This window comes from Scardinius erythrophthalmus (assembly GCF_964197995.2).
Source record: "Scardinius erythrophthalmus genome assembly, chromosome: 7".
Taxonomy (NCBI): domain Eukaryota; kingdom Metazoa; phylum Chordata; class Actinopteri; order Cypriniformes; family Leuciscidae; genus Scardinius; species Scardinius erythrophthalmus.
Window position 1 is genome coordinate 25,446,644 of NC_138227.1, and position 25,264 is coordinate 25,471,907.

General features: G+C 36.9%; 1 protein-coding gene across 2 annotated transcripts; it reads right to left on the reverse strand.

Annotated features, from left to right (window-relative positions):
* Positions 1-950: 950 nt before the first annotated feature.
* bag6 (BCL2 associated athanogene 6) lies at positions 951-24,200 on the reverse strand. 2 transcript variants are annotated; one of them, XM_081369866.1, is made up of 25 exons: positions 23,968-24,200; positions 23,356-23,444; positions 23,059-23,176; positions 22,709-22,953; positions 21,638-21,709; positions 19,271-19,393; positions 18,962-19,143; positions 15,375-15,504; positions 14,105-14,308; positions 13,675-13,888; positions 13,528-13,587; positions 11,485-11,804; positions 10,189-10,273; positions 9,485-9,795; positions 8,364-8,619; positions 7,218-7,387; positions 5,816-5,869; positions 5,023-5,125; positions 4,798-4,922; positions 4,081-4,215; positions 3,472-3,525; positions 3,166-3,330; positions 2,778-2,885; positions 2,509-2,655; positions 951-1,664 (listed from the first exon to the last, which is right to left on the reverse strand). In XM_081369866.1, exons 1-25 carry the CDS (start codon positions 24,008-24,010, stop codon positions 1,569-1,571), a joined length of 3,609 nt encoding a protein of 1,202 aa, XP_081225992.1. In that variant the 5' UTR covers positions 24,011-24,200; the 3' UTR covers positions 951-1,568. The 2 variants fall into 2 exon arrangements, with proteins under 2 accessions (XP_081225992.1, XP_081225991.1); XM_081369865.1 differs by having other exon boundaries at positions 8,364-8,643.
* Positions 24,201-25,264: the final 1,064 nt, after the last annotated feature.

Sequence of the window (25,264 nt, forward strand, 5' to 3'; positions counted from 1 at the left end):
CATACATAATTGGTATGTTGTTATGTCTACTCATTCAAAATATTTACAAGGTATTGTTTGTGTAAGTATACCTAGCTAGCTATACAGCTCATTACAATTCTGAGGGTATATGATTTTATATTAGAAACCATTCATATTCCATTTAACATATGAATTGACAGTCCATTCCCATTTAAACAATGATCTACACACATCAAATATGGTAAATACAGAAGCTCATGCATCAGTGTTTGAGTTTCTGTGTTAACCAAATATGCTGTGTCCTATGTGTGTCTATCACCATTCTTGTTTAGAAGACTAGGACTAAATTGCTTGATTTTTATGGATTTGTTTCACGTATTTATAACCTTTTTGGAAGTTTTTGACTACCTGGACTTTTAATAGAGGGAAAGGAACTGAGGTTTCATTAAAAATATCTAAATTTGTGTTTTGAAGATTATCCAAACATTCTAAAGAATATTTTTGTTTCAGTATATTTTAATTATATGATGATAAAGTTAAACTTTGAATGATTATTATTATTTTTTTTTTATCAGTGATTTCAGGCCCAAAAAAGGCCCAAACATAAATTATCACATCTAATCTTTCCTTACGATCTGCCAGCTGCCCGCCCCATAAGCAGGCTCTGAGATCTGCACACAAAAACAATTGGTTTCACCAACCACTCAAAACCAAAATAAATAGTGTTCCAACCAATCACTGACAGTGTTGTGAGGTTTTGCGCTCGTGTTCTCCCACTTCACGTGCATACAAATGAATTTGACTTTTCTAAAAGAAAAATGTATGTTATTGATTTGTTTCTATTATTAGGAAAATTTCATATTCATCAAACTAAATGGAGTACCTCAAAACCCAACTTTGCCCATTTTAAAGCAGCCTTTAAAATGTATTTTGAGTCTGTAAAGTAAAAAAAAAAAAAAAAAAAAAATCGAAAAGCCCAAAGACCATATATCACATAATATGCACTAAACTGGTGCAAAATTGTTTAATCTCAAGCATTTTACATTCATGGTTCCCAATTACATAGTACTTCTTATTTTTTGCAGTGTACCATAGATAAAGCCATAGCAGAGTCATGGGAGATCTGATAAAGCCATAGCAGAGTCTCATGGGAGAACTGATAAAGCCATAGCAGAGTCATGGGAGAACTGAAAGGCAAGGCATAATGCTATATAATCAACAAGGCTTTAAACAACAGCATCATTGCAAGAATGTAGCTTTCTACATGTTCGGTTCTGTCCTTTTGTTATCACGTATTTCCTCTGGATTCAGTTCCAATACTGTTATTTATCGGACCGAATCATTAAAAACAACAGCTCTGATATATCACACAGGCAGGCTCTTTACACACATGTGCCCGTGTTGACAAAGAAGAGACACTTAGCAGATGTTAAGTGTGCGTGGACTGCACGCAACACCACCAGCCAAGCATGATCAACACATACAATAAAAAGGTATAGATAGAAACGGGAGTGAAGTCATCTGTCAACACATAACTGTGCAAATAAAACATACGCCCCACGTAAGGAACTGGGCTGAGGTGAACACGTGTAAGCTGGGTACAAAAGTTATGAGTCCGGAGAAAAGACTTGATGCGTGTTAGGAAACCGTCTGGAATTGTAATCTGGGTCCTCCTTTACTCGTTTCTTGATGTCGTCTTTCAGCTGATAAAAAGAAGAGATTATATCAGTGGGTTTTGTCATATAGTCGTATTTCAGGGTCAGTACATTTAAAAAAACAACAACAACCTTTTATTCATCAAAGAAACATTAAATCGATCAACCGTGAATGTAAAGACATTTATTATGTTTCAAAAGATTTCCATTTCAAATAAATGCTGTTCTTTTGAACTTTCTATTCATCAAAGAATCCAGAAAAAGTTCATGGTTTGCAGCTCGACATTGATACGAACAGGAAATGTTTCTTGAGCACTAATTCAGTATTTTAGGTGATTTCTGATAGATCAGCTGAAGACTGGAGTAATGGCAAATGTAAGCTTCGATAATCAATGGTATTTAATAAATAAATAAAAGGTATTTAATAAAAAAGTATTTTTTCAAAGGGAACCAGTATTTCAGTTATAGATGTTGTCCAACTGTACATTCCTAATTTAATGCATACAAGCATTAAAAATATACAGTATGAAAGCTTTGAACTGAACTAGATTTTTGTGCACAATACATATGAATTCCCTGATTATGATTCTGCCTGAAGATTAATGTCACTTGAACGATTCCTGATCTTGTTGCACACTCTAAGTGCTGTACATGCTAAGAAATAATTATTTTTCTGTGGCCATGAAAAATAACCTTTCTTAGAATAAACAATACTGAATGTGTGCTGGACGAACAGATTCATTTATAGTAATATTAATTTAGCCACATCAAGTTAATATGATTAACTGATCCAAATATTTATAATTAATTGTAACAAGTTATAATGAATTATTCATATTTCCCTTTTGAGCTAATTTGCTACAATAGGAAAATCTATTTCTACACAAGGTACCTGTTCACTGTAAGCGTCCTGAAGCTCTGGTTTATCTAAATCCACCTGTAGAGCGTCGGAAGCTGTGACGGGCGTTACACCGGCTGATTTGGCGGCTTGACTCACTGCCTCAGAGAGTGACAGTTTGGGCCCGTCACTCTTTACCATCTAGGAGAGACACAATAAGAAAACCCTTTGTTTATTGTGATGCTTCAGTAAGGGCAAGGGTGAAATATTACGGACGTATGATCTCATTGTTAACATGTAACTGCATGAACCTGAATGTTTACCTTCCTGCGCTTTGCTGGCATTCCATATAGATATGCGTCAGAGAGAGGAGGCTGGGCCTTGATCTTCCTCTGACTGATCTGATCTTGTCTGATAATGGGAACCCACTCCTGCAAACAATACAGCTCATCAAGCCCACACTCACAAGATTCAATCTCACAGGTTCCGTGATCTGAACAGCAAGATGCTAACAAGTGGTACACAAAGATGCTGTCAGACACCTTTGAAGGAATGAGCTCACGATCAAAGGTGCTCATTTAATACCCACAACAAAATGGAAAACTTATTTTTAATCAAATGATAGGGTAAACGATAACAAAGGAGAGGTATTCTGTTGTTGAATCCTGATTGATTTCAATTTAAGATACTAGATGTGTGGAAATATCTCACAGGAGGCAACGCAGCTGCCCAGGCTTCAGCATCTCTTTCTGCGTCCTCTCCTCCAACAGCTCCCTCACTTTCCCTAGCTGGAACTCCCACTGCTCCAGCTTCCTGGGAGGAGGCCAGAGCTTCTTCTGCTGTAGTAGCAGGTGTTGGAGAGAGACTGTCCCCCATCTGAACCATGTATGGGAGAGGACACAGGTAAGACCACACCCAGGGCCAAGTATGTACATGTTAAGTCTTCAACATCCAATGAGTTGCATTTCAACCTAAATCTGTTCATCAGCTTCAAACCATCTTTCTATATTTATGTACCTCTACGTTCTGAGGCTCAGGATCCTGTGTGGGCCTCTCTACCGATTCTTCATTCTGTAAGAGAGATGTACATATGAATTCTCAAAGTCAATGTGAAACGCTATTTGAAACCAACGTAACTTCCATGTTCACACCATGTCTGAATTACCACAATCGCAAGATTCTGAAATGCACACAAAACTCACAATTTCAACTTGTAAACTCTACAACTTGCACGCCGTGACCTCTGTACCACCTGACTGCTCCAAATTCATTTAGCAGTTGATAGTGTTGTCAGAAATGCATAATTCTATTACTGTAAACGGCTATTACTATCATAGCCTATACTATGTCAACATTAACTACTGAAGTCTTTTTATAATAATAACAATGTTACATTTATATAGTGCTTTATAATATGGAAGGGGGGAGACTCCTCAACCACCACCAATCACACCATCAAAGGTTGCATTAGTTACTCCAGAAGCCTAAAACAATGCTTTATAGATTTTTTTATCACCTCAACTTTGAAAAACTCCTTTGTGCAACAAACATCAAGTACATTAACCAACCATCACAACTGGCAGCATTTGATCTGGAAATATGCCAAGGGGACATGTGGAATCAAACCTGTGTGTGGATGACGTAATGGGTGATCTGTTCCTCTGTGATGGGAATGTGCTCCAGTATCACTTGCAGCCTCATTGTCATCATACTGGTTAACCAGTTCACCAGGCTAGGGTTTACTTCAGCTGACATCGTCCTCTGAGAGAGGAGACATGCAAACTCACGTTATGGATTCATTCAAAGTACCTGCACTCCCATAACTAACATTTCACATACAACCAAAACACAGTTTGACCGCTGAATCTGCTGAGAGCAATTTCCACAAAGAGCAATTTCTAACCAATTAAATATTTAAAAAAAAAAGCAAAAAGATAAATAGAATAGAAAAATAGTTTAGTAAATTCCCTTTCCAGGCCTGAAAAATAATTGTATTTTTATTTATTAGAAGTTCATTACATTTTAATAACTATTTAAAGCAATTTATTTGAATAGCTATTTTGATAACTAATATTTTCAGGTCTTCCATGACTGCAAAACTCCATCTCATGTGTCTAACCCCTAACGCCTTTATCCCCTAACGCCTTTATCAAAACAGTTTCCAGCATAAACGCAAATGCCAATAATTCAAGTTTCCTGCATAAACATAAGCCTCCGCCAACATGGAAATGTCTCCTCCGCAATTTTCATTACACAGCGAAAAGGTCGTAGGATGAACAATAAAAGATTTAACAAGACGGAGGGGGTGTAGGAATCAAGATATTATTTGTTTTGGGTACTAACAATGCGGTGGTTGATGACTGAGGTAAGAGCACTTTGTTCTCCATTCAGACAGTAGAGGTTGAGGGCCAGACACTCAAAGAGAGCACGGTTACACAGCTGCAGGAGCCGGGGTCCAAATGTTTGATCTGGGAAAAAAAACATTCACAGTATTCAAAATGTATGCATGCCTTTATGAATCTAAAAAGAGATCGATCTCATCTCACGATGCCTCTCGTTTGGACATACCGGTGCAATGCAGAATGTGGGTGGCGATTCCTGAAAGTTGCTGTCTGAGAAAAGCCCGGTTCGTCTGGGTAATATCCACCCCATCACGGACTGCGACGGTTGACTAGATGGGATGGACAAGAAGTAAACACCTCAAATATGCAAAACTTGTTTTCATTTCCTTTAAGATAAGCGACATTTTTCTATGCTTTCAATTTGCACAGACAAACTTCATCTAAGTTTGCAAAAAGCACACACTGTGTTTGCAGTAATTCACTCGCAATGGAAGTCTAGGCTCAGTTTAAAATTCAACTTGTACATTCCTCCATACAAATGTGTTATCCGAGTTATGTGGTACCGACGTAATACCGACACTACTAGTCTTCAGTCACATGATTCTTGAGAATTCAGTCACATGATTCTTCAGAATTCATTTTAACATGCTGATTTGGTTCTAAGAAAACATGTATTATCATAAATGTGCAGCTCACTTTTTTTGTGGAAACCATGACATCTTATTTTCAGAATTCTTTGATGAATAGAATGTTCAATTCCTTGCTGAATTAAAGTATTAATTTCTTCCAAATATAAAAAAAAAACACTGTCAATACATGAGTCAGTTACTGATCTCAAACTTTTGAACGGTAGTGTATAGGTAGATTTTTCACAGGTAAACAGACTTCCACTTTAACAACATTTGTGCTTGTTACAAAACTGAGGGATCTATGAAATTTATTTTCAATGTAATGGACCGTCACAGATGCTTTTGATAGCTGGCTTTTAAAGTGTCAAGAATGGATCCAGAGTTTCTTACAAAACTTTCTGTGATGTATTCCTCAAGTTCAGCGATTAAGTTGTCAGCAGCTGCCTATAAAAACAGAAAGAGAGAATAAAAAAGATGAAGTAAGTAAAGAGGGGGAAATTGAAGAATCAGACAAGAGAAAGCAAAAACAGTGACCAGGAGAGGATATTAATATATATAAACTGATCAACTACAGATAAGAGTATAACGTAAGAGACGGTGTGACACTGGATTTCCAGAGACAGTTTACAAATAATTTTGACATGTTTGGGTCACAAACAACTAGAGATAGTTTCATACGGATATTTGTGTGAATTTTTAGCCTGCAAATACATTTTTCACTTCTGCATTCTCTTTAATGTAACTGCACGTTTAAACATTTCTCAAGAATTATAGTTATTATTTATATAAAAATAATAGCAAAACATTTACATTCACCTCCATTAAAATATTTAAACAATTTCAAAATGCAAGTTTGACTGGGAAGTGTATGGATGGCACAATTCTATGGAGGCAAATTGCATGCATGCCTAAAGATAAACAATGTTCTGTGTACAATCTCTGAAGGCTGTCTGTGATAGCATCTTGTCTGGACAGCATATGTTAAAAACAGTAGTCACGTTCCATGACTGTGTGTTTGTGTTGAAGTCATATTATCCATCATAGTATCTTGTAAAAACAGACAAGGTAAAATGAAAAACCGTTTCCAAAGCAAACTAAAGTGGCTTCCTGGTTTGCATTTAACTTTAGTCAAAGTAAAACCATGAGATATTCAGGATGTTTGATTAGGAAACTCCAAAGGAGTCGTTATGTTTTTAGCATGGTTATTTTTTGTGTGGTAGCCACTGTAAATATTTTGGACTGTTGCCACTCAACATTTTGGTTGTTTCCCTTAACAAACCCATTTCCTCCCAGGTTTTGGAGTCTCTACTGATGATCTTATCTTATGAGTCAAATCCAGTGTGTTTGATTAAAGGGATAGTTCGGCCAAAAATGATATTTAACCCATGATTTTCTCACCCTCAAGCCGTTCGAGATGCATATGTCAATCATTTTTCAGACGAACACATTTTCAGTTATTTTAGAAAATGTCTTAGATCTTTCAGTGGTTATAATGTGAAGTTATGGGGTCCACCTCCTTCAAGTCCCAAAATGTGCATGCATCCTTCACAAAAGTAATCCATCCGGATCCAGGGGGATAAACGAAGGCCTTCTGAGGGTAATCCTTGCGGTTTTGTTATAAAAATATACATATTTAAAACTTTCTAAATGAAAATATCTTGCTTCCGGCAACGGTCGACGCCGAACTATCCCTTTAAGCAGGCATACAAAATGGGCAGGTTTAGGGGGAATTCTAAGACCAGTTGGGAATCACTGAATCAGGGCAGCTTGACACTGCCAAAATACAACTTACAGTGATGTTGGCCTCTGTGGGCTCACGGCCTTGCAGAAAATGCTCAATGAAGAACTGGGCGAGTTGGGGCTGGATACGGCCCAGAGGCTGGTGCTGCCCGTGGAGCAACAACACCATGTCCACCATAGAGAAGTTCTGACACACCAAAGCCAGAAGATCGCCGAAGAAACCTAAACACACACTAGTGTTAATTTTTACAGATATTTTTTATTTAGTCTTAGTTTGTGTCAGATGTACTTTTCCTGTCAAATTTACTTTTAGGTTTTTATCATAGTCAACCTTGTCCTGTTTTTGTTTAATCAAGTTTTAGTCGACTAAATGTCTGAGCATTTTAGTCTAATTTTAGTCCATGAAAACTTTTCACTATCGTCACATTTTAAATTGCTAATCCTGATTATTTTGCTAAAAATTTAATCAATTATAATAAATGGAAATGTATTTTTATATTTCATTAGAATTATTGTACTTTCACCTATAAGCACAAATCAAGAGAATGTCAACCCCTACGTATAGTATATTTTACCTAATCTAGTTTCCTGATTTATTTAGGTTTGATCGCAGATTTAGTCACAGAAAACAGTGCAAGCGGGGCTCGTGAACACACACACGACTGAATGACACTTTCATTTAAATAGAAAATCTCAAATGGAGATTGCAGCTTACTTGTTTGTTGGTGTTTTTAGATCATCCACGCTGCTTCCACAGCGTAGAGAGAGCGTGTGCACATGGTTGCCAGATTGCAAATTTCATGAAAAACACCGGGTAGAAACCGTGTTCTTTTAAGCTCTGATTGGGGGATTTAAATTCTTGAAATCTACCCATTGTAAGCACGAAAGCTCTATAAATACAGTCTTTAATGTTCTGTCTCCTCTTTTATTCGATAAAAACAGAGTAATTTGTCAAGTTTTAATTTTTTAACTACATTTTAGTTTTGTCTTATTTCATCAACGATATTGCAGGTTGATATGGTCACAGATATCGTTCAATGTAGTTGCGTCATCGTCTCATCTTAGTCATGGAAAAAAGGGTCATCAACGAACATCTTTCGTCATAGATTTCGTTAATAACATTAACAATAACACATAACCAGCCTGCACAAAATGAAAATAAACTAAAATAAAAATTAATCATCCCCAAGAAGCTTACCCATAGCATCTCCAGTACCAGGGGAGAAGATGTTACTAGTCTGGGAGAGTCTCTGGATGAACTGAGCGATGCTCTCGGTTTCATTTTGAGGGGTACCCAGAGAGCCCATCATTGTGGACAGGACGCCCTGCACTATCCCAGTGAAGAGCTCAGGGTTCAGACCTTCACCGGCTGCGGCGGCCCCAGAAGCGGCAGCTGAGTTTGGTGGGGCTGTAGGAGCGGTGGGTGTCGTGGTGGGAGGCTGTCCCGCGGGAGGCTGAGAGAAAAGTGTTTGGGAAGCCTGATGACAGAGATGCATAAAATTGTCTTATACACACCAGCATGCATTACAAGAACCAGAGAGAAAATGGCAGAAACAGCATTTTGGACACTCTTTTTCACACAATTAAAGTGAACAGGAGTGGAGAACCAAAAACAGCAAATAAGAGCCTCAAGATTTATTGACCAAGATAACTGGTTCGTGTCCTCAGTCTTTGGCAGTTTTGGTAGGGCTGCATGATATTCAGAATAAAATTGATATGGCAATTAGGCGATTATCAAATCATAAATAAATATAAGTGATGCAAGTTTCAGAGTAAAGAAAAGTTTTAATCTTACAAAGACAACTCAATCATGCCGGTTTGCACTGCACAACATCAGGAAGATCAGGCCTTTCCTAACTGAGTATGCAACACAACTTCTCATATTAAAATACTGATGTGTGAATAATACCCACACTTTTCAATTTTTCCACAAATCGTTTAGCCACAAAAGGATGGTTCACAATGAAAAATAAGTCTTCAGAGAAAGAAACAAAAAATCCTCTTTTTAATAAAAAACAAAACAAAAAACTAATTTGCACTACAAAATCACCCCAATCATTCTAGAAAGATTAATTATTACCAAATAGTAATAAATAAATATTAAACATTACCAAATATATTACCAAATTTTTACCCATCACAATATGCATCACAGAAAACTAAATATCGCAATGCGTGTTTCCTCCAATAATGTGCAGTTATTTTATAAACCTACTTTGTTTTCATGGGTGTACTGTTGCTTGTAATGGGTTAGGGTTTCAAAGACTAAGAATTATAAAGATGGGAAAAAAGTCTATAAAGCCAAAGGGGGCTATTCACCTGCATGAAGTCTGTGACACCCTGGATGAAGGTAGGGACCCCAGGCATGGTGACTGTTATAGAAGGGCCCTGGCCGCCTGCGGCAACAGCTCCTCCCAGTAGAGACCCCAACAACTGCTCCAGGTTTCCCCCTAAAGGATTTTCCTGAGGGGTTGACTGTGCAGATCCAGGTTGGGGAGTGCTGGTACTGGTACTACTGGACTGTGTGGGCCCAGAGCCACTGGTGGAGGTCGTGGTGGTGGATGGTGTGCTTGTGGAAGCGGACGTGGAGAAGGTGAATGTATGTGAGGAGGATGAGGCAGTTTGGCTGGCTATGGATACAAAGAACAGCAAGATATATTATGCAATGCCCTAAACAAAAGCCTTTTTCTTTTGTATTTCATAAAATGTCTTCAGTCTTCGAAGAAAATCAGCCACATCAAGAGGACCGTGACCTCAATTGAGCTTATTCACTTGTCAGTTATTAAAGAACTCTAAGCTCATTATGTTATTGACTTTATTGGTATAGCGGAGGATTTTTTACTTCCGGGTGGAGGTGATATACTATTGGTCCTCCTAATTGTCAATCATTCTGGTGAATCAATCAAACTTTTCAAAAAGTGGAGAGGGCGGGTCTTATCTAAAATTCGGAAAGATCCTCCGCTATACCTTTAACAAAAACCAGGGCAAGTATTATTGCAAGAGCAAGTATTATGCAAATGTACCCATCTCCCCAGTGGCGCCTGTCAGAAGCTGCCCGACCAGTCCACCGATCATCTGATTTAGAGCGGTGGGAGGGAACTGTCCAGCCTGAGGTGAAACACACACATCCTTATACAACTAACACACAATGAACAAGTCCAAGGCCAAGCCAGAACTACTATAAGAATTGATCATAATGGACAATCGCATCCGCATTTAGCCAACCGCAACTCCAGCTGCAGGGCATCGCATGGAAATAGTGAGTATTACGCAAAACGTATTTTAAAGTTATGGAACTCATAACCACCATGTTTAAAATAATATATAAATGTTATGTTTACTATATTTAACGATACATATAAATGTACTATATTGTAATATAATTAGTTGTAATTGACTGTACTACTAATTAATTTGAAATATAACTTGACTAAATGAAATTACCACCACAGTTTGCTATAAGAGAAATCTATACCAGAAGATTTTAGAAGAAATTTTGGTAGAAATATGTAGGCAGTCGGGATGCGTATTTTTACAACGAGTCCATTACAAAAGGGACGAGTCCATTACAAAATTTAAAATGATTCAAAACTCAATTTAAAACAACATACAAGCATGCAGAGGAATACATGTAGAACATTGTGAAATGACAGGTGTCTTCTAAAGGCCTGTCTGAAACACTCGTTTCAAATGTTTTGAAAGAAGTCTCTTATGCTCACCAAGGTTGCTTTCATTTGATTAAAACTACAGTAAAAACAGTAACATTGTGAAAAAAAATTAAATTGTTTTATATTTTAATAGATTTTAAAATGTAATTTATTCCTGTGATATCAAAGCTGAATTTTCAGCATCATTACTCACATGATCCATCAGAAATCATTCTAATATGATGATTTGATTCTCAAGATACATTTCTTCTTATTATCTATGCTGAAGGTGAAACCATGATACATTTTATCAGGATTCTTTTATAAATGTTAAGTTGAAATACATTTTTGCAGCAATGTATAGCTCAGTCTCAAACTCATTTTCACACAACATGTGAATGGCTTAATATCGCTTGTTGTAGTTGCCTCTCTATTTAGAATATATTTTAACCATTTAATAAAAATATATTTAAAAAGTAAAAAAATACTTGTAGATTTGATATTAATTTTAATCTATAGATTTTTTTAACCACTTCATTTTTAATTGGTTATTATTAGTTATTATATACTTAAGACTCAATGGAAAATTACCTTATAATTCAAATTCCATGAACTGCCCTATGCGGGATTTACACTGCTATGTTCTAGAAATATCATGGGAATTACATTCACCTGTCCAGGCTGTTGGCCCATCATCGGTGGAACAGCTGCTCTGAGGTTGATAGTGGCCCCCCTTGTGGTGAAAGTGGGGCTGGCCATCCTGTGAGGAAAAGATGGCCTGGTGAAAACCACTCTGGCCTGGGGTGGGTAAGGGGGCATGGGGGGCGGTGTAGAGCCAGAGCCAACGTTTGCTGTAGGTGGGGTGGTCTGTTGCCCTTGCTGGCCAGTAGAGGAAGCGTTTGCCATGGCCATGGCTTGCTGAGTGACTTGATGCATAATGGCTTGCATGAATTCTGGAGGTAGACCAGGAATCTGAACAGTAGGGGGAGCACCTGCAACATGCAAACATATGTGTATCATATAAAACATGCTCATGTTAGTGCAGATCACTCAAAAAATATTTTTTTATGATTATATAATTATTTTGTTTAAATACATGAATACATACATTTTGTTTTAACATTAACACCCAGATTGCAGCAGTGGCGTGTGACGCAGTCCCTCCTTCTAGCCAATTTGGCAGGTTGGATTATATGTAATATATCGATTTTTCAGTTGTAGTCTTTTAAAAAGGCATGTGAAATAATAAACTAAGTGCAATGTGGTGTTGTCAAAAATATAGATTTTTCGATACACATCGATACTAAAATATCTGAAACGCTTCCAATACTAATTTTCCAGAATAGATGCACGAGACTAGCTGTGCTTTCTCGCGCTCTCATGATCTCTCTAGGAGTTGACACACAAACCCGCCTCCCCTCACTCACTTGTTTCATTTGCTCCGGATGAATATGGTTGCTGTTACAGGGCTTGAATTTCATCCAAAGTGTAAGCACATAAAGTAGTTCTCAGAACTAAATTGAGTTCTTTTTTGCTGCTTATTGTGCTTAAACAGTCAAATACACACAAAATAATGTCAAAATGGAGGTCCTGGCGGGGATGTTTTAAGTGAACGTAAACACTTGAGAAAGGAAATGCGGAAACTCTTTACAATATAGGTTCATTAGTTAACATGAACTAAGAATGAACAATACATCTACAGCATTTATTAATCTTAGTTAATATTAATTTCAACATTTACTAATAAATGATTTAAATCAAAGGTTGTATTTATTAACATTAGTTAATGCACTGTGAACTAACATGAACAGCTGAATTTTTATTAACTAACATTAACAAAGATAAATAAATACGGTAAAAAATGTATTGCTCATTGTCAGTTCATGTTAGTTAATACCTTACCTTATTGTAAAGTGTAACCGGAAATGCACGTGTAACAGTATAATGGATTTGTGCATCGGGTCTTAAAGTGACAGCAGCCTAATAATATACCTGCTGCCAAATTATAAGATAATATTAAAAATATCTATATGGCAGTTTTTCCTTTTTAACTTTGGAAAACCACTAGCCACAGTGGCTGTTGAGAAAAAAAGTTAATGTCAAGCCCTGCATACAAACACAGACACACATAAATACATAGACACACAAACTGAAACTGGGCTCTGCGATTAATGGAAATTGTAATAAAATCACGATGTAAGCATGCAAGCTTTCTGAACCGCAGAAAGCTAGATTTTTCACCAGCCCCCTCAGAGTGAATATACAAATATTCAAAAAAAAAAGGCATAAAGAAATGACTTCACGTATAATTTATGCAAAGATATGGTGCCTGCAATGATCTTTGATAAAGACAGCTATCAAAAAAATGTATACAGATAACTCTGTGTGTTAAACCGTTTCAAAAACATAATATTGATCAAAAAATCATTATAGGTGTTTTATTGTCCATATCGACTGCCCTCACATATATAAACCATTCAAAAGTTTGGGTTCAGTAAGGTTTTTTTGTTGTTTGCTTTTCTTTTTTTTTTAAAGAAATGAATCCTTTTATTCAACAAGGATGCACTAAAATAAATTGATAGAAAGAAAAACTTGTTACAGTTATTTCCAATAAATACTGTTTCTTTTGGACTTTATATTCAAAGAAGAATCAAAAAACTATTCATAGATAAAGTGTCTCTCAGAGGATGAAATTCAGATAATCTAAGGACTAACCAGGCTGTCCAGTGCCAGCAGCGTTTGGTTGTCCATTAGCCTGTGGGTTGTTTCCAGAGTCTGAAAAATATGAAACAACTCCAATTAAACTCATTTAATTCATTCAATTACACCCCTCCATCCAACACACACACAAATGAAACCCACCATCAATGTTCATCTGCATCATCGCTACAGGCTCCATGGTTTGGTGACTGATCCGGATGACTCTGGGCCCTGGCTGTCCACCCTGCTGATTGGCTGGACCAGGCTGACTGGTTGGTCCCTGGCCTTGCTGATCTGATTGGCCAGTTGACTGAGGTTGACCATCAGCTGCTGGTCTGCCATTGGCTGACATGGTCACAGTTGTTCCCAGATTCAACTGCAGGCAATGTTAATTTAAATGTTAACTAACTTGTTTTAACTAGGTCTACTTCAACAAATTACGATTATAGATCCTGTGGTCTCAGTACTTCCTGAAACTTTGGAAAATGTACGTCTTCCAAAAACACCTCAGTACTCATTTATGAAGTGCTCTACAAAACTTTCACTTTCAGTGTTATGCACGTTTCCCACTGCACGAGTCACATATCTTTACCTGCATGGGGAGGTGATGCACGCCTGCTGGAGTCAGAACAGAGGAGGTGTAGTGGGACATGGGGCGGATAACATGCAGGTGTCGAGGAGGGTTGCTTAGGAGGTTACACCGCAAGTCACTCAGGGCGACCAGGGCGTTTCCCAGGAGACGGAGGGCCTCCCCCACCAGGTTGAGAATGCGTTGGTCCTCATCCCTCTCTTGGATCTGTTTTTCAAAAAAAATATAAATATTTAGCTCTTTTACCCATTCAAAGAGATCATGCTTAAAGCCCAATTAACCAACCTAATATTAAATTAACAAAACAAACTATTTAATTACATTCCTTTACGATCTATAAAAGACCAACAAAAAAATGTATCACATGTTGATTTAGTTTAAATTTTGCTTATTTAGATGATTTCCACTATATACTACTATACCATACAAAAGTTTGGAGTCTTTTTCAGTCTTTTCAGTTTTTTTTTTCAGTAACACTTTATTTTACAGTGTCCTTGTTATACGTTACAAGTAGTTACTATGGTAAAAACTATAAATTATGCATAATTACACGCAACTAACCCTAACCTTAAGTATATGTAGTTAATTACGGTAATATAACTCACTATTACACTGTAACAAGGACACCTTAAAATAATGTGTAACCTAACCAAAGTCTCTTCACCAAGGCTGCTTTTATGTGATTGAAAATACAGGAAAAAACATCACTTATATTGTGAAATATAATAACAATTGTATGTAATAAATATATTAAAATTATGAAATGTATTCCTGATATCAAAGCTGAATTTTCAGCATCATTACTCCAGTCCTCAGTATCACATGATCCTTCAGAAATCATTCTGATATGCTGATTTGAAATGTATGATTTGTACTGATATATATTTTTAACCAGGATTATGATACCTAATATAATAAAATGTGCTAAAAATATCACTTTCAAAGTTTGCACTTATTTAGACCTCTCCATTTACTGAACAGTAGAAACCTATATTAATGCACATATAAAATACAAATACTGATAGAAGATCTAAGCTAATATCACAAGAGTGAAATAATCGCTAAATACTGATATATGACTTCAAGTAAATTTTTACAGCTCATTTTTGATGTTTTTGTCCACTGAAATTGTAAAAAAATGATTTTTTTAATGTTCTGTTGGCTGGATAACTGATCTTCAATTCCAAATTCATTTGCATTCACATTGAAGTAAACATGGTGTCTGGCTAAGGTTATCCGAGAGGACAACATTTATGAGGAGTGGGCTTCTTACGTTGTTGTTGTAGTCTGCAGTTGTGGCCGCCTCTAGAATGAGGTGAGCTCTCTGAATGAAGGGCTGAAGTCTCTCCTCCACTCTCCTCAGCTCTGTTAACATCTCCACCATCTCGGCTGGGCTTGGGTGGCTGATGGGAAGACCGTATCATCATAAATCAGTGACTCTAAATGCAATATGCTTTGGTTTAAAACACTGACAGTCAGGGCATCACTAATGGATTTAATTAGCTTGTGATACCGAAGGAAAACACACAGGCTCACACAAGCTGCTACTCTGTTTATATATCACTGTGTAAGTGCAGTAGAGTAAATTGATAAGTGTTTAGTGAATAAATCAAACAAAACAGACTATGCTTAGTCAACTAAACAAGGCGGCTTATACTAAACATAACCTTTAGTTTTACACTCAAAAAGCAAGTCACAAGAGGTAAGAATGGTGGTTTGTTTGACTTTTAAAACTGGTTAGTAGGATACAGAAGTAACAGAAGTAGTGGGAGCATCACTTTACAGTGGTTTAGCAAAGACATATTTATGTAGATAAACTCCCACAGTTGGTTTTAATCATCTGCGCTGATTAATTGCGCATGAAACTGAGAAAATGACTCATCTGTGTGGTGTTATTGTATTGTATTATATGAACTGAACAGTTTTTTGATAAAACAAGACTGATCACGTGCCTTAGAGTCAACGTCTCAACTGAACAATAAAACAATTGTTAATATTTTACCTAGGGAGAAAACGGTGACATATTAGGGAACCAGGTAATAAATAAAAATTAATATACGATGATAAAAAAATAAAAGGGACTTTTACAGCCTAATTGGGGAAAAACTTATTTAAGGGTATTTCATTGTCATTTAATGGTAAGCTCCAGTTTACATTTCCATTTAATCATTTAACAAAGGCTTTTATCCAAAGTGATTTACAAATGCGGAGAACAGAAGCAGTTAAACCAACAAAAGGGCATCAATATGCAAGTGCTGTGACAAGTTCCAGTTAAGGCCCATTCACAGCAACTAGATAACTAGAAAGAGAACTATAACGATAAACTATATTAGCATTACCACACCAATGAATGATAACAGTATTTTTATTCTAAGGGCGATGCTGTTTCAAAAACAAAATAGCGAAAATAGATGACCAGCTGCTACTTTACGTTACACAAAAACATCAAAAGAAAAAGAGGAGTTGGGAAAATCCGTCACTCTGATTAGAGAATTGTCGTCTTTTGAAGACAAATTTTATTCACACTTCTGTATGAATCAATATCAGTTTCAAGACATCCTGGACATGGTGAAAGAGGACATCAGCAAGAGCCAAACATTCATGAAATTTCCCGTTCACACCAAGGACGATAACTATAAAGATAACGATAAAGATATAATTCTAAAAATCGTTCTCCATATTAAAGAATAACAGAGTTCACACCACAACTATAACGATAAAGATATGAGGAACGATATCGTTGGGATCACTTTCAGAACGATTTTTTTTTCCAGCTGTCGAACGATAAAACACTGACAGCCAATCGGAACCCATTCTAATTTAAAGGTCTCGCGCATTTAAAATGGATCTGGATCATCCGGGCGCGCGCGTGCTTAGAATAAAAAGACAGTTATCGGTCGTTGGTGTGGACACATATATAGTTATCTTTATCGTTATCTTTATCGTTATCGTGCTTGGTGTGAACGGGCCTTTAAGCTTATATATAGCCACTGACTCATTAAGAAATAATACTGTATCTAATTAACGTTTCCTAAATTTCAAATACAAAAAATAAAAGATAAGACATTAAAGGGGCAACATGTACAGTAATGCTATTTACACATAGTATTTTAAGGATCGCTGGTGTTTCTGGCGTCACAAACTACCTTGTAACCAATCACGTCAACGCGTGATCGTCAACGAGTGGATCTCTTAGCTGGCGTGAGTGAGTGGAGGCGGGGCTAATTTACATATTCATAGCACTGCGTATATTAAATGAGGCAAGGATGTAGAGTTACATTCAAGCTATTGAATGCATGAAGAATTGTTTTTTCCAAAAAAAAAGTTTAAATATGTACTTTTGGTGATCAAAGATGAGTTAAGGGATAAAATGATTGACTACAGGGGGACTTTAAGCAGCACAACTGTTTTCAACATTGATAATAATAAGAAATGTTTTTTTAAGCAGCAAATTGGTATATTAGAATGATTTCTGAAGGAGCATGTGACTCAGCTTTGCATCACAGGAATAAATAACATTTTAAAATATGGTATATTAAAAATAGAAAACCGTTTTAAACTGAAATAATATTTCATAATATTACTATTTTACTGTATTTCTAATTAAATAAATGGTGAGCATAAGAGACTTCATTCAAAAACATTTTAAAAATCTTACTGACCATACAATTTTCAATGGTAGGCTACATATAATTATCATATAAATAGAACTATTTACAGCTCAGCAAGATGTTAGTTTCCTAATTCAGTGAGGTAAATCAAAGAGACAAAACTCACATTTCTTAACCTGATGTCAAATGTCAACAATGTCTAGGTAGACTGAAGTCATGCCTACTCGTTCACTACTGAAACTTTGTCTCCCGGATTAAAGAACTTCCTCTGTTTTCTCATGTTGTAGGCGGTTGATTTTAAAGTGTCTGTACATTTCCTACAAATTTCATTATTAGGCCAAACCAAAAGGTAAAATGAGACAAAAGCAACACTGTTTTCAGGTGTTTAAGAAACTGAAAGGCGGAAACTCACATTTCTTTTCCCCCCCAAATTTGTTAGTCATTCCTCAGTAAGACACAAAATCAATCTTTCATGTGTCAATTCACTGGTAATTTAAATGGGGAAATTTTTGCACATACTCATAGTTTTAGGAAAAGATGTTTTGAGATCAAAAAATAGAACTGTACACTTAATTCTAATTGAGTTTTCTTATTTATAACAGGGGTGAAAAGTTCATTTTCAACTCTTCCAAAAAAACACTTTAGAAATCACCAGATGTTTTTATTAAAAAATCACCAGATGTCATATTAAATCAATGACAGGGTAGGTGGAAGTTTGAGCAACTATAAACCTTAACCACATGATTTAGAGTAAACTAATATTCAACCATCCAAGTGGACATTCTCAGACCTATTAAAATCACACCCCTAAAATGCCCCAATCTGTTAAAATAACATCAAGTGTGAATAACCGATGACTAAAACAATGACAAAGAGACATCATGACGGATATATACAAGATAGTTAGTACTTATTTTAACTTCTTGATATAAATTGACTTCACAATTTAATTAAAACCATGGTTAAATAAGAACAAAAAAGCAAAACAAAAAAACGAATAGTTCATTGCTTCATACGAAAAGGAAAATTGTGCTCATACATTCCAAACTTGTGCAATTTACAAACACATTCAGCTCTTTTACACAAAACAACAGTGATCAAGCTTGAAAAATTACAATAACAACAAAAAACACCATTAAGGCATTATAAAATAGTAAAAAAAAAAACACATTTAATTTAATTTTAACAATACAATTTTATTATATTAAGCAAAATAATTAGATTATGATTATGAATAAACAGGTCCTACCTGAGGCCTGCTGGAGGAGCTGGAGCTCCCTCAGTCTGGGTGGAGGAGGAGGAGGATGGTGGGGTACTGGACGGAGGAGGAGAAGTATCCATGGGCTGTGCAGACGGAGATGGAGTGGAAGAGGAGGAGGTGGGTGGAGGTGCAGAGTCCTCCTGGGAAGAGGAGGCATCCGTGGGCTGCCCCTATTAATACAGACAGAGATTAAGGAATAATTAAAGAATCAATAAGAAATGTGCATGCACATTTATTCATCCTGATACCAGGGTATGCACTTAGCCAAGCAAGATAATTCTCAACGAAATCGCTTACCTCCAGTCTTTGGATCACAGCACTGGTGTCTCTCAGCAAGTTCTCAGCCAATAGCAGCCGCAGTCTGGGCTCACTTTGCAATGACTGGTCCAAATCTATCTGAACGTTCACAGAGCCATTGGTCTGGAAGAAAGAAAAAGTATAAATATATGTACTGAATAAAATAAAATAAAAATTTGCATAAGAAAATCTGTTTAAATTGCTACATTTGTCTTTGAGGAAAACATTTCTTGTTCTCTTTTTATTTTCAAAGACAAATTTAATTTGTTTGTATATATATATATATATACATACATACAAACAAATTAAATTTGTGATGAAATCAAATTAAAAATGAGATTTTGGAGTAAAATATGCTGTTATGCTTGTCATATATACATATATATATACATATATATATATATATATATATATATATATATATATATATATATATATATATATATATATATATATATATATATGACAAGCATAACAGCATATTTTACTCCAAAATCTCATTATAAAATCTCCAAAAATATTCCTCTCTAAAGATATTTTATGTAAACATGATAATCCGTAAGTTTTTATCCAAATGAGCACGCTTTTGGACTAAAAGCCTCAAGGGATGTAAATATAACAAAACACTGAAAGGCATCAGTAGTTAACAGGTTAATGCAACATTTCCCGTTTCAGCAAATGAACTGCAACATACTCTCTGTATAGAGGCGAAATTCGCATGATGATGGAAGTGGAGGTGGGTGAAAAGGTTACTGGTTTTGCCCCCTATTGCACTCACTGTTGATCAGCAAGTCATTTTCTCAAAATCAACAAGTAACAAATTTGCATGATGTCAGTCCATGGTCTTAATTGGCTGCCCGCGAACAACTCTGACCCTCCCCTCAAACACAGTACTCACTGAGGCCTAGAAGAGTTTGGTTCGTGTTGTTTTCAGCATTGTGAATCCACTTTGCATGGACTTCAAAAGGATGAGGACTCGCAATGGAATTGATACAGAAAAACCAACACCATCGCTCCTGATCGTATCACTGTGTATACAAACACTGAGAAAGCCTCCAGAGATAACATCCAATTTGGAAGTAGCTGTTTTGTTTCCAACACGCACTGTAAGACGTAGACCAATCACAATAGACTGGGCCGTCTGACCGATCAGAGCAGAGTAGGCTCTTGGAAAGGAAAGGTTTAGAGAGACTGAATCTTTGAACTAACCGTTTTCAAATTCTTTGGCCCTCTTATTAAGATGCTTTTTGGTCGAACGGATCACAAGTTCATGAGGGAGACATTCCTGTTTACACCTGGTGTTTTAATCCATCTCTATTGTCCACTTTCAACCACGTCTGCCCTGATTTCTTCGAGGGAAGCGGTCTATAAATTGATGTGCTTTTTCAGATCTTTCAGACCTAATGGACAAAATAAGCTCACGCAATTTACATGTGAACGCGATCGGAGACAACGGTAAAACATACAGAGAGCAGCAGTTTTCCCAGCAGAGAGTTTCTGCTCTGACAGCCGCAAGACCAGGGCGAACGCGGTGTGTCTGAGTTAGAAATCAGGAATGGTTAGAGAACATTGTGCTTGGTACATTTTTCGTCTTCACTTGGGTCTTCAGCCGTCAAAGACGTCAATCCTGTCTGGCTAGCGTGCTTTCCATAATGTTTATGCATAATTAGGTCAGGAGGCGGAGAGTAGGTGGTTTTTTGTGGTTGTTTGAGGGCATTCGACCACATGAGCATCTACACTTTGAAAGCAGTCGGGCTGAATGCATTTTCAACTAGCAGAGGTTGAAAAGTGGACAAGCTCTAAAGGTTTTAGACCACGTTAACACCTGTATTGAGTCATCTACTTGGGATTGGATTGACGAAAACATCTCTTAATACCAGGTGTGAACAGAGCTTTTGAGAAATGGTATGATATGCAATGTATATTATGAGAAAATTAAAGTGTTTTTTGACCTTGGATGCATGTAAACCTGTAGTAGGAGGCCTCCAAAACAAAATGAGGAACCTTTAAAATAGCATAATACAGGCAATTTAAAATGTAATTTATTTCTATGATGGCAAAGCAGTAATTTTCAGCATCATTACTCCAGTCTTCAGCATCACATGATCCTGAAGAAATCATTCTAATATGATGATTTGGTGGCCAAGAAACATTTCTAATTATCAATGTTGAAAACAGTTGTTTTGCTTAATATTTTTGTGAAAACAGTGAAAAAAAAATGATTTTCTTTGCTGAACAGAAAGCTGAAAAGAACTGCATTTATTTCAAACAGAACTCTTCTGTAAAATATTTTACTCTCCTTGAGATAAATAAAATTATAAATGTATTTGAAAAAAAAGAAAATCTTCAGTTCACAATGGTACTCACCCCAGTGCTGGTATTGACTCGTGGATTCCTAGCAGTGTCTCCCAGGCCTGTCATCATCTGCTGAATCGACATCTGAGGAAAGAGAATACATTCATTAAAAAGTACAAATATATATATATAGCAATACAGTCATATTAAAGCAACAACATGGAACTTTTCCTCTGCGGTCGCCCTACAGGTTGGAAGCGGAATTGTCCATTACCGCTGTCGTAAAATGATTTACGGTTACTGTATATGAAGCATGCAGGTTTTTTTCATATGGGCAATGATAATATTATTAATCTTCCCCCTTTCATAATTTATACATGTTTAGTAGACTAAACATTTTAACTCAAACATTTGCGATTTGCATGTCGATTGCAATGCTCAAATCTGAACGAGAATGATAGCGATAGCATCCTAACCATCTAAAACTACCATGTTAGTGTTTACTAGCTACCAGATTGATAATTCGCTCATCTACTAGCTGATTCATGAAGATAAATGGAGGACCAGATAGTTTCCGTAACGTAGCCAGGCAGACAACAGATTAGAAAAACTAAAGATAGTATGCAAGCAATTTACAGTTACTTACTAGTTCAACAGCATGACGGCCAAGTCAGCATCGGTCTGGTAACTCTCCTCCTCCATAAGCTAACGCCAGCGAGCAAACGCTCGACCAATATTGATCCCCGTCCTGCCTTTCAGTTTATCACTCTCCCTTTTCCTCTTCCGACTCTACTCCGACAAAACCTTGGACTTCTTACGTTTCGCTGCTGCTTCAGCCATGACGAAAACAGACGTACGAAAACAAACGCGCTGGTTGGCCACATTTGAGGAAGTGGTGGGCGAAGTGACGTATGCCGTAAAGCAGTCGAATTTTGTAGTTCTTTTTGAGCGCTGGTTACTACCCGCACCCCGAAGTTACATAGTGCCAGTAAAAGCGATACAGACCCCGTCAGGCTCTGGCAGACGTCTCATTCAACCTATTGTAAGTCGATGTACTATCACAAGGGTCTTGGAAATATATTATGAAGGTTGAAAAGTTACATGTTGTTACTTTAAGTCACCTGAACATAAAAACGCCTCTACCTGAATCTGCTGAGGGTCCATAATGTTAACCGGAACATTAAAAGTACCCAGCATAACGTAGCTGTTAGCATTGCGGTCATGCGTAGGCCCAAGAGGGGTCCCTTGGGAGCTATTGGTTGAATTTGGGTTCTGATTTCCTCCCTGTGTCACCCCAGAAGACCCTGGTACGCCACCTGAGCCGGAGCCCTGTTGGGTGGTCTGCGGTGGGGCGCGCTCTACGAGGTGAATGACCTTTCCGTCCACATCTAGACAGAGATGGATGAACAGAAACAGTACAGGAAAAGTCACAAGGCTGCAATGGGGATATTATTCATTTGTACGATTTACTGTTTTTATGCAAATCAACTCACTGTACTCTGTTAGGGTTTTCTCATCTTGAAGTACTCTGCCCTGGTAAATGAGTCTTTGTTTGTCAACAGGAATTCCAACAGAGGGGGATATGTGCTCCTTGAACTCTTTCACGGTCATCTACGTAGTGAAACGAGAAGCTGTCATTTTTTAAAAGACAATAGGCAATGGACTACTGTCTTAGTCTGCGGTCACATAACTCGTTCTTCACCTTAAATTGTGGTGGACAGCATAATGTTCAGTCACCAGCATAAAGGACACGTGACAATGAGCATAATAATAAAGAAAATCCAGCTCACCTGTGCCTGAACTGTGTAACTCCTGCTCAGGGAGTCCAGGGTTTTCACAGTCACTTCTATGTTACTGCTTGCTTGTTCTTCCATTCTGTCTGCATTATGCAAGAAAGTAAAAAAAAATTGTACAAAAAATACCTGATTCCACTGAATACATACAATTCTATAATAAACTAACGTTAGACGGTATCAATGTCACAAGGAAAGCAGTGTTATGTTCATAAAGGCCACAACTGATACTGCTACACAACTGTCAAACACACCCCAGCCTTCCAGAAATGTCTTGCTTTAACAAGAAGCTTATTCTTAGAAACATATGTTTTTAAGACCGTAAGAAGCAATTAAACTATAAACTGAAAAGATTATTTTTAAAGTCCAAAACACCTGCTAACGTTACTAACAACCTGCTAACAGTCACTTGGTGCTAAATAAAAATCAAACAAGTGTTCAGACAGCATTTTTAACATAGCATTTATCCATTTATTAAAAATACATAGCTTATTCACCAATTTCGACTGGCTGTCCGTGATAAAACTAAACAACAATTAGTAATAATCAGACAAATTAAAGTGCGCTTTGAGCTGCGCGAACATGTTAGCTCGCCAATGTTTTTCCTACCTCGAGACGCGGTTATTCCTGATGGAAATTCGTTGTTTTGCATATAGGTTAAACTTTATTGGTTTACTAACAGTGTGGTTGTATTTTGTGCTTGCTGGTATAAAACCCGACAAGTTAAAACATTATTGATGTAGCGAAGCTAACAGCCTCGCGCTACCATGCTAACCGGTGTCGCGCGACAAGCTCGAGGAAGTATTCGATGACGTCACGGCGGCCACATCAACTTCTACTCTAAAGGACGAGAGAACAACCCTCACTTCTAATGCACATTTAACAAAATCGCTAAGGTAAGACACTGAAATGTCACCATTATCAAACAAAACGTTGATGTAGCCTACATTTTCATAAAATCAATGCTCTATTTCACCATGAGATTTAGAAAAGAGACACAAAACTCTTAATGGGTTTCACATTTCTTATTTGTTCAGTTTGCATTTGGTTGTGCATAAATTTTTATTTGAATTGACATCCATAGACAATGCACAGTAAATGTGTATTAGTGTGCCATTCAGTGATGTGCATTTCACCTTAGGCTACAGTCTATGCATTTCACCTTCAGTAGTGGTCTGTCTCTCTGTGGAACAGTCAAAGACCACAATTTCCAATTATGTTATGCATTTCTTTTCTGGTTGGAAAGAGACAGTCATTCGATATTTCTTTGCTTTCAACACAGTCATCAGTTTTCTTACACTACAACAATGTGCTTGAAGGAAATGTGTGATCAGCATGGTGGATAGCACTGTAATGTCAACACTTAGATCCATAGATTACAGAGCAAATACAACAAATATTTGAAATAGTCTTAAGTCTTTAATGATTATTTAATGAAAATGAACAAACCACCATTGATAGTTAAGATTGCACAGGTCGAATTTTAATTAAATAGCTGTTTAATTGACATAGAAATTAAAAGTCAGGTTTATTTCCACTAATATTTATAAGCTCCATTTCTGTAGTTCTGATCAAAAACACTGATTGGTCATGCAATGCAAAGAGAAAAACAGTGATGCAGCATATTAATAAATACATTGAGGGGGCAATGGAAAATGGAAAAAAGGTGAGCCAAATTGGGAGCGAGAGAAGGGGAAGTGCCCCTGTGGAACAGTGCAGAGGCGTCAACCGATGTAAAGACTCGTTCAAGCATGATAGATATATATATATATCAATGTAGGCTATGGCATATGCAGGGGGAAAAAACTGATGGTGCACAGTGCTGTTAACGCTGGCACTGGCATCTGAGCGCTTGTGATACTTTCTCAATGTAAGAAATGTTGAAAATGTTTAGCTGTACTTCATA

Coding starts and splice junctions, on each gene's coding strand:
- bag6 (XM_081369865.1), bottom strand. CDS start 24,010: ATGCAAAACAACGAATTTCCATCAGGAATAACCGCGTCTCGAG. Junction 22,954..23,058: donor GAAAACCCTAACAGAGTACA/GTGAGTTGATTT, acceptor ATCTCTGTCTAG/ATGTGGACGGAAAGGTCATT. Junction 13,588..13,674: donor GATGCAGATGAACATTGATG/GTGGGTTTCATT, acceptor CATATTTTTCAG/ACTCTGGAAACAACCCACAG.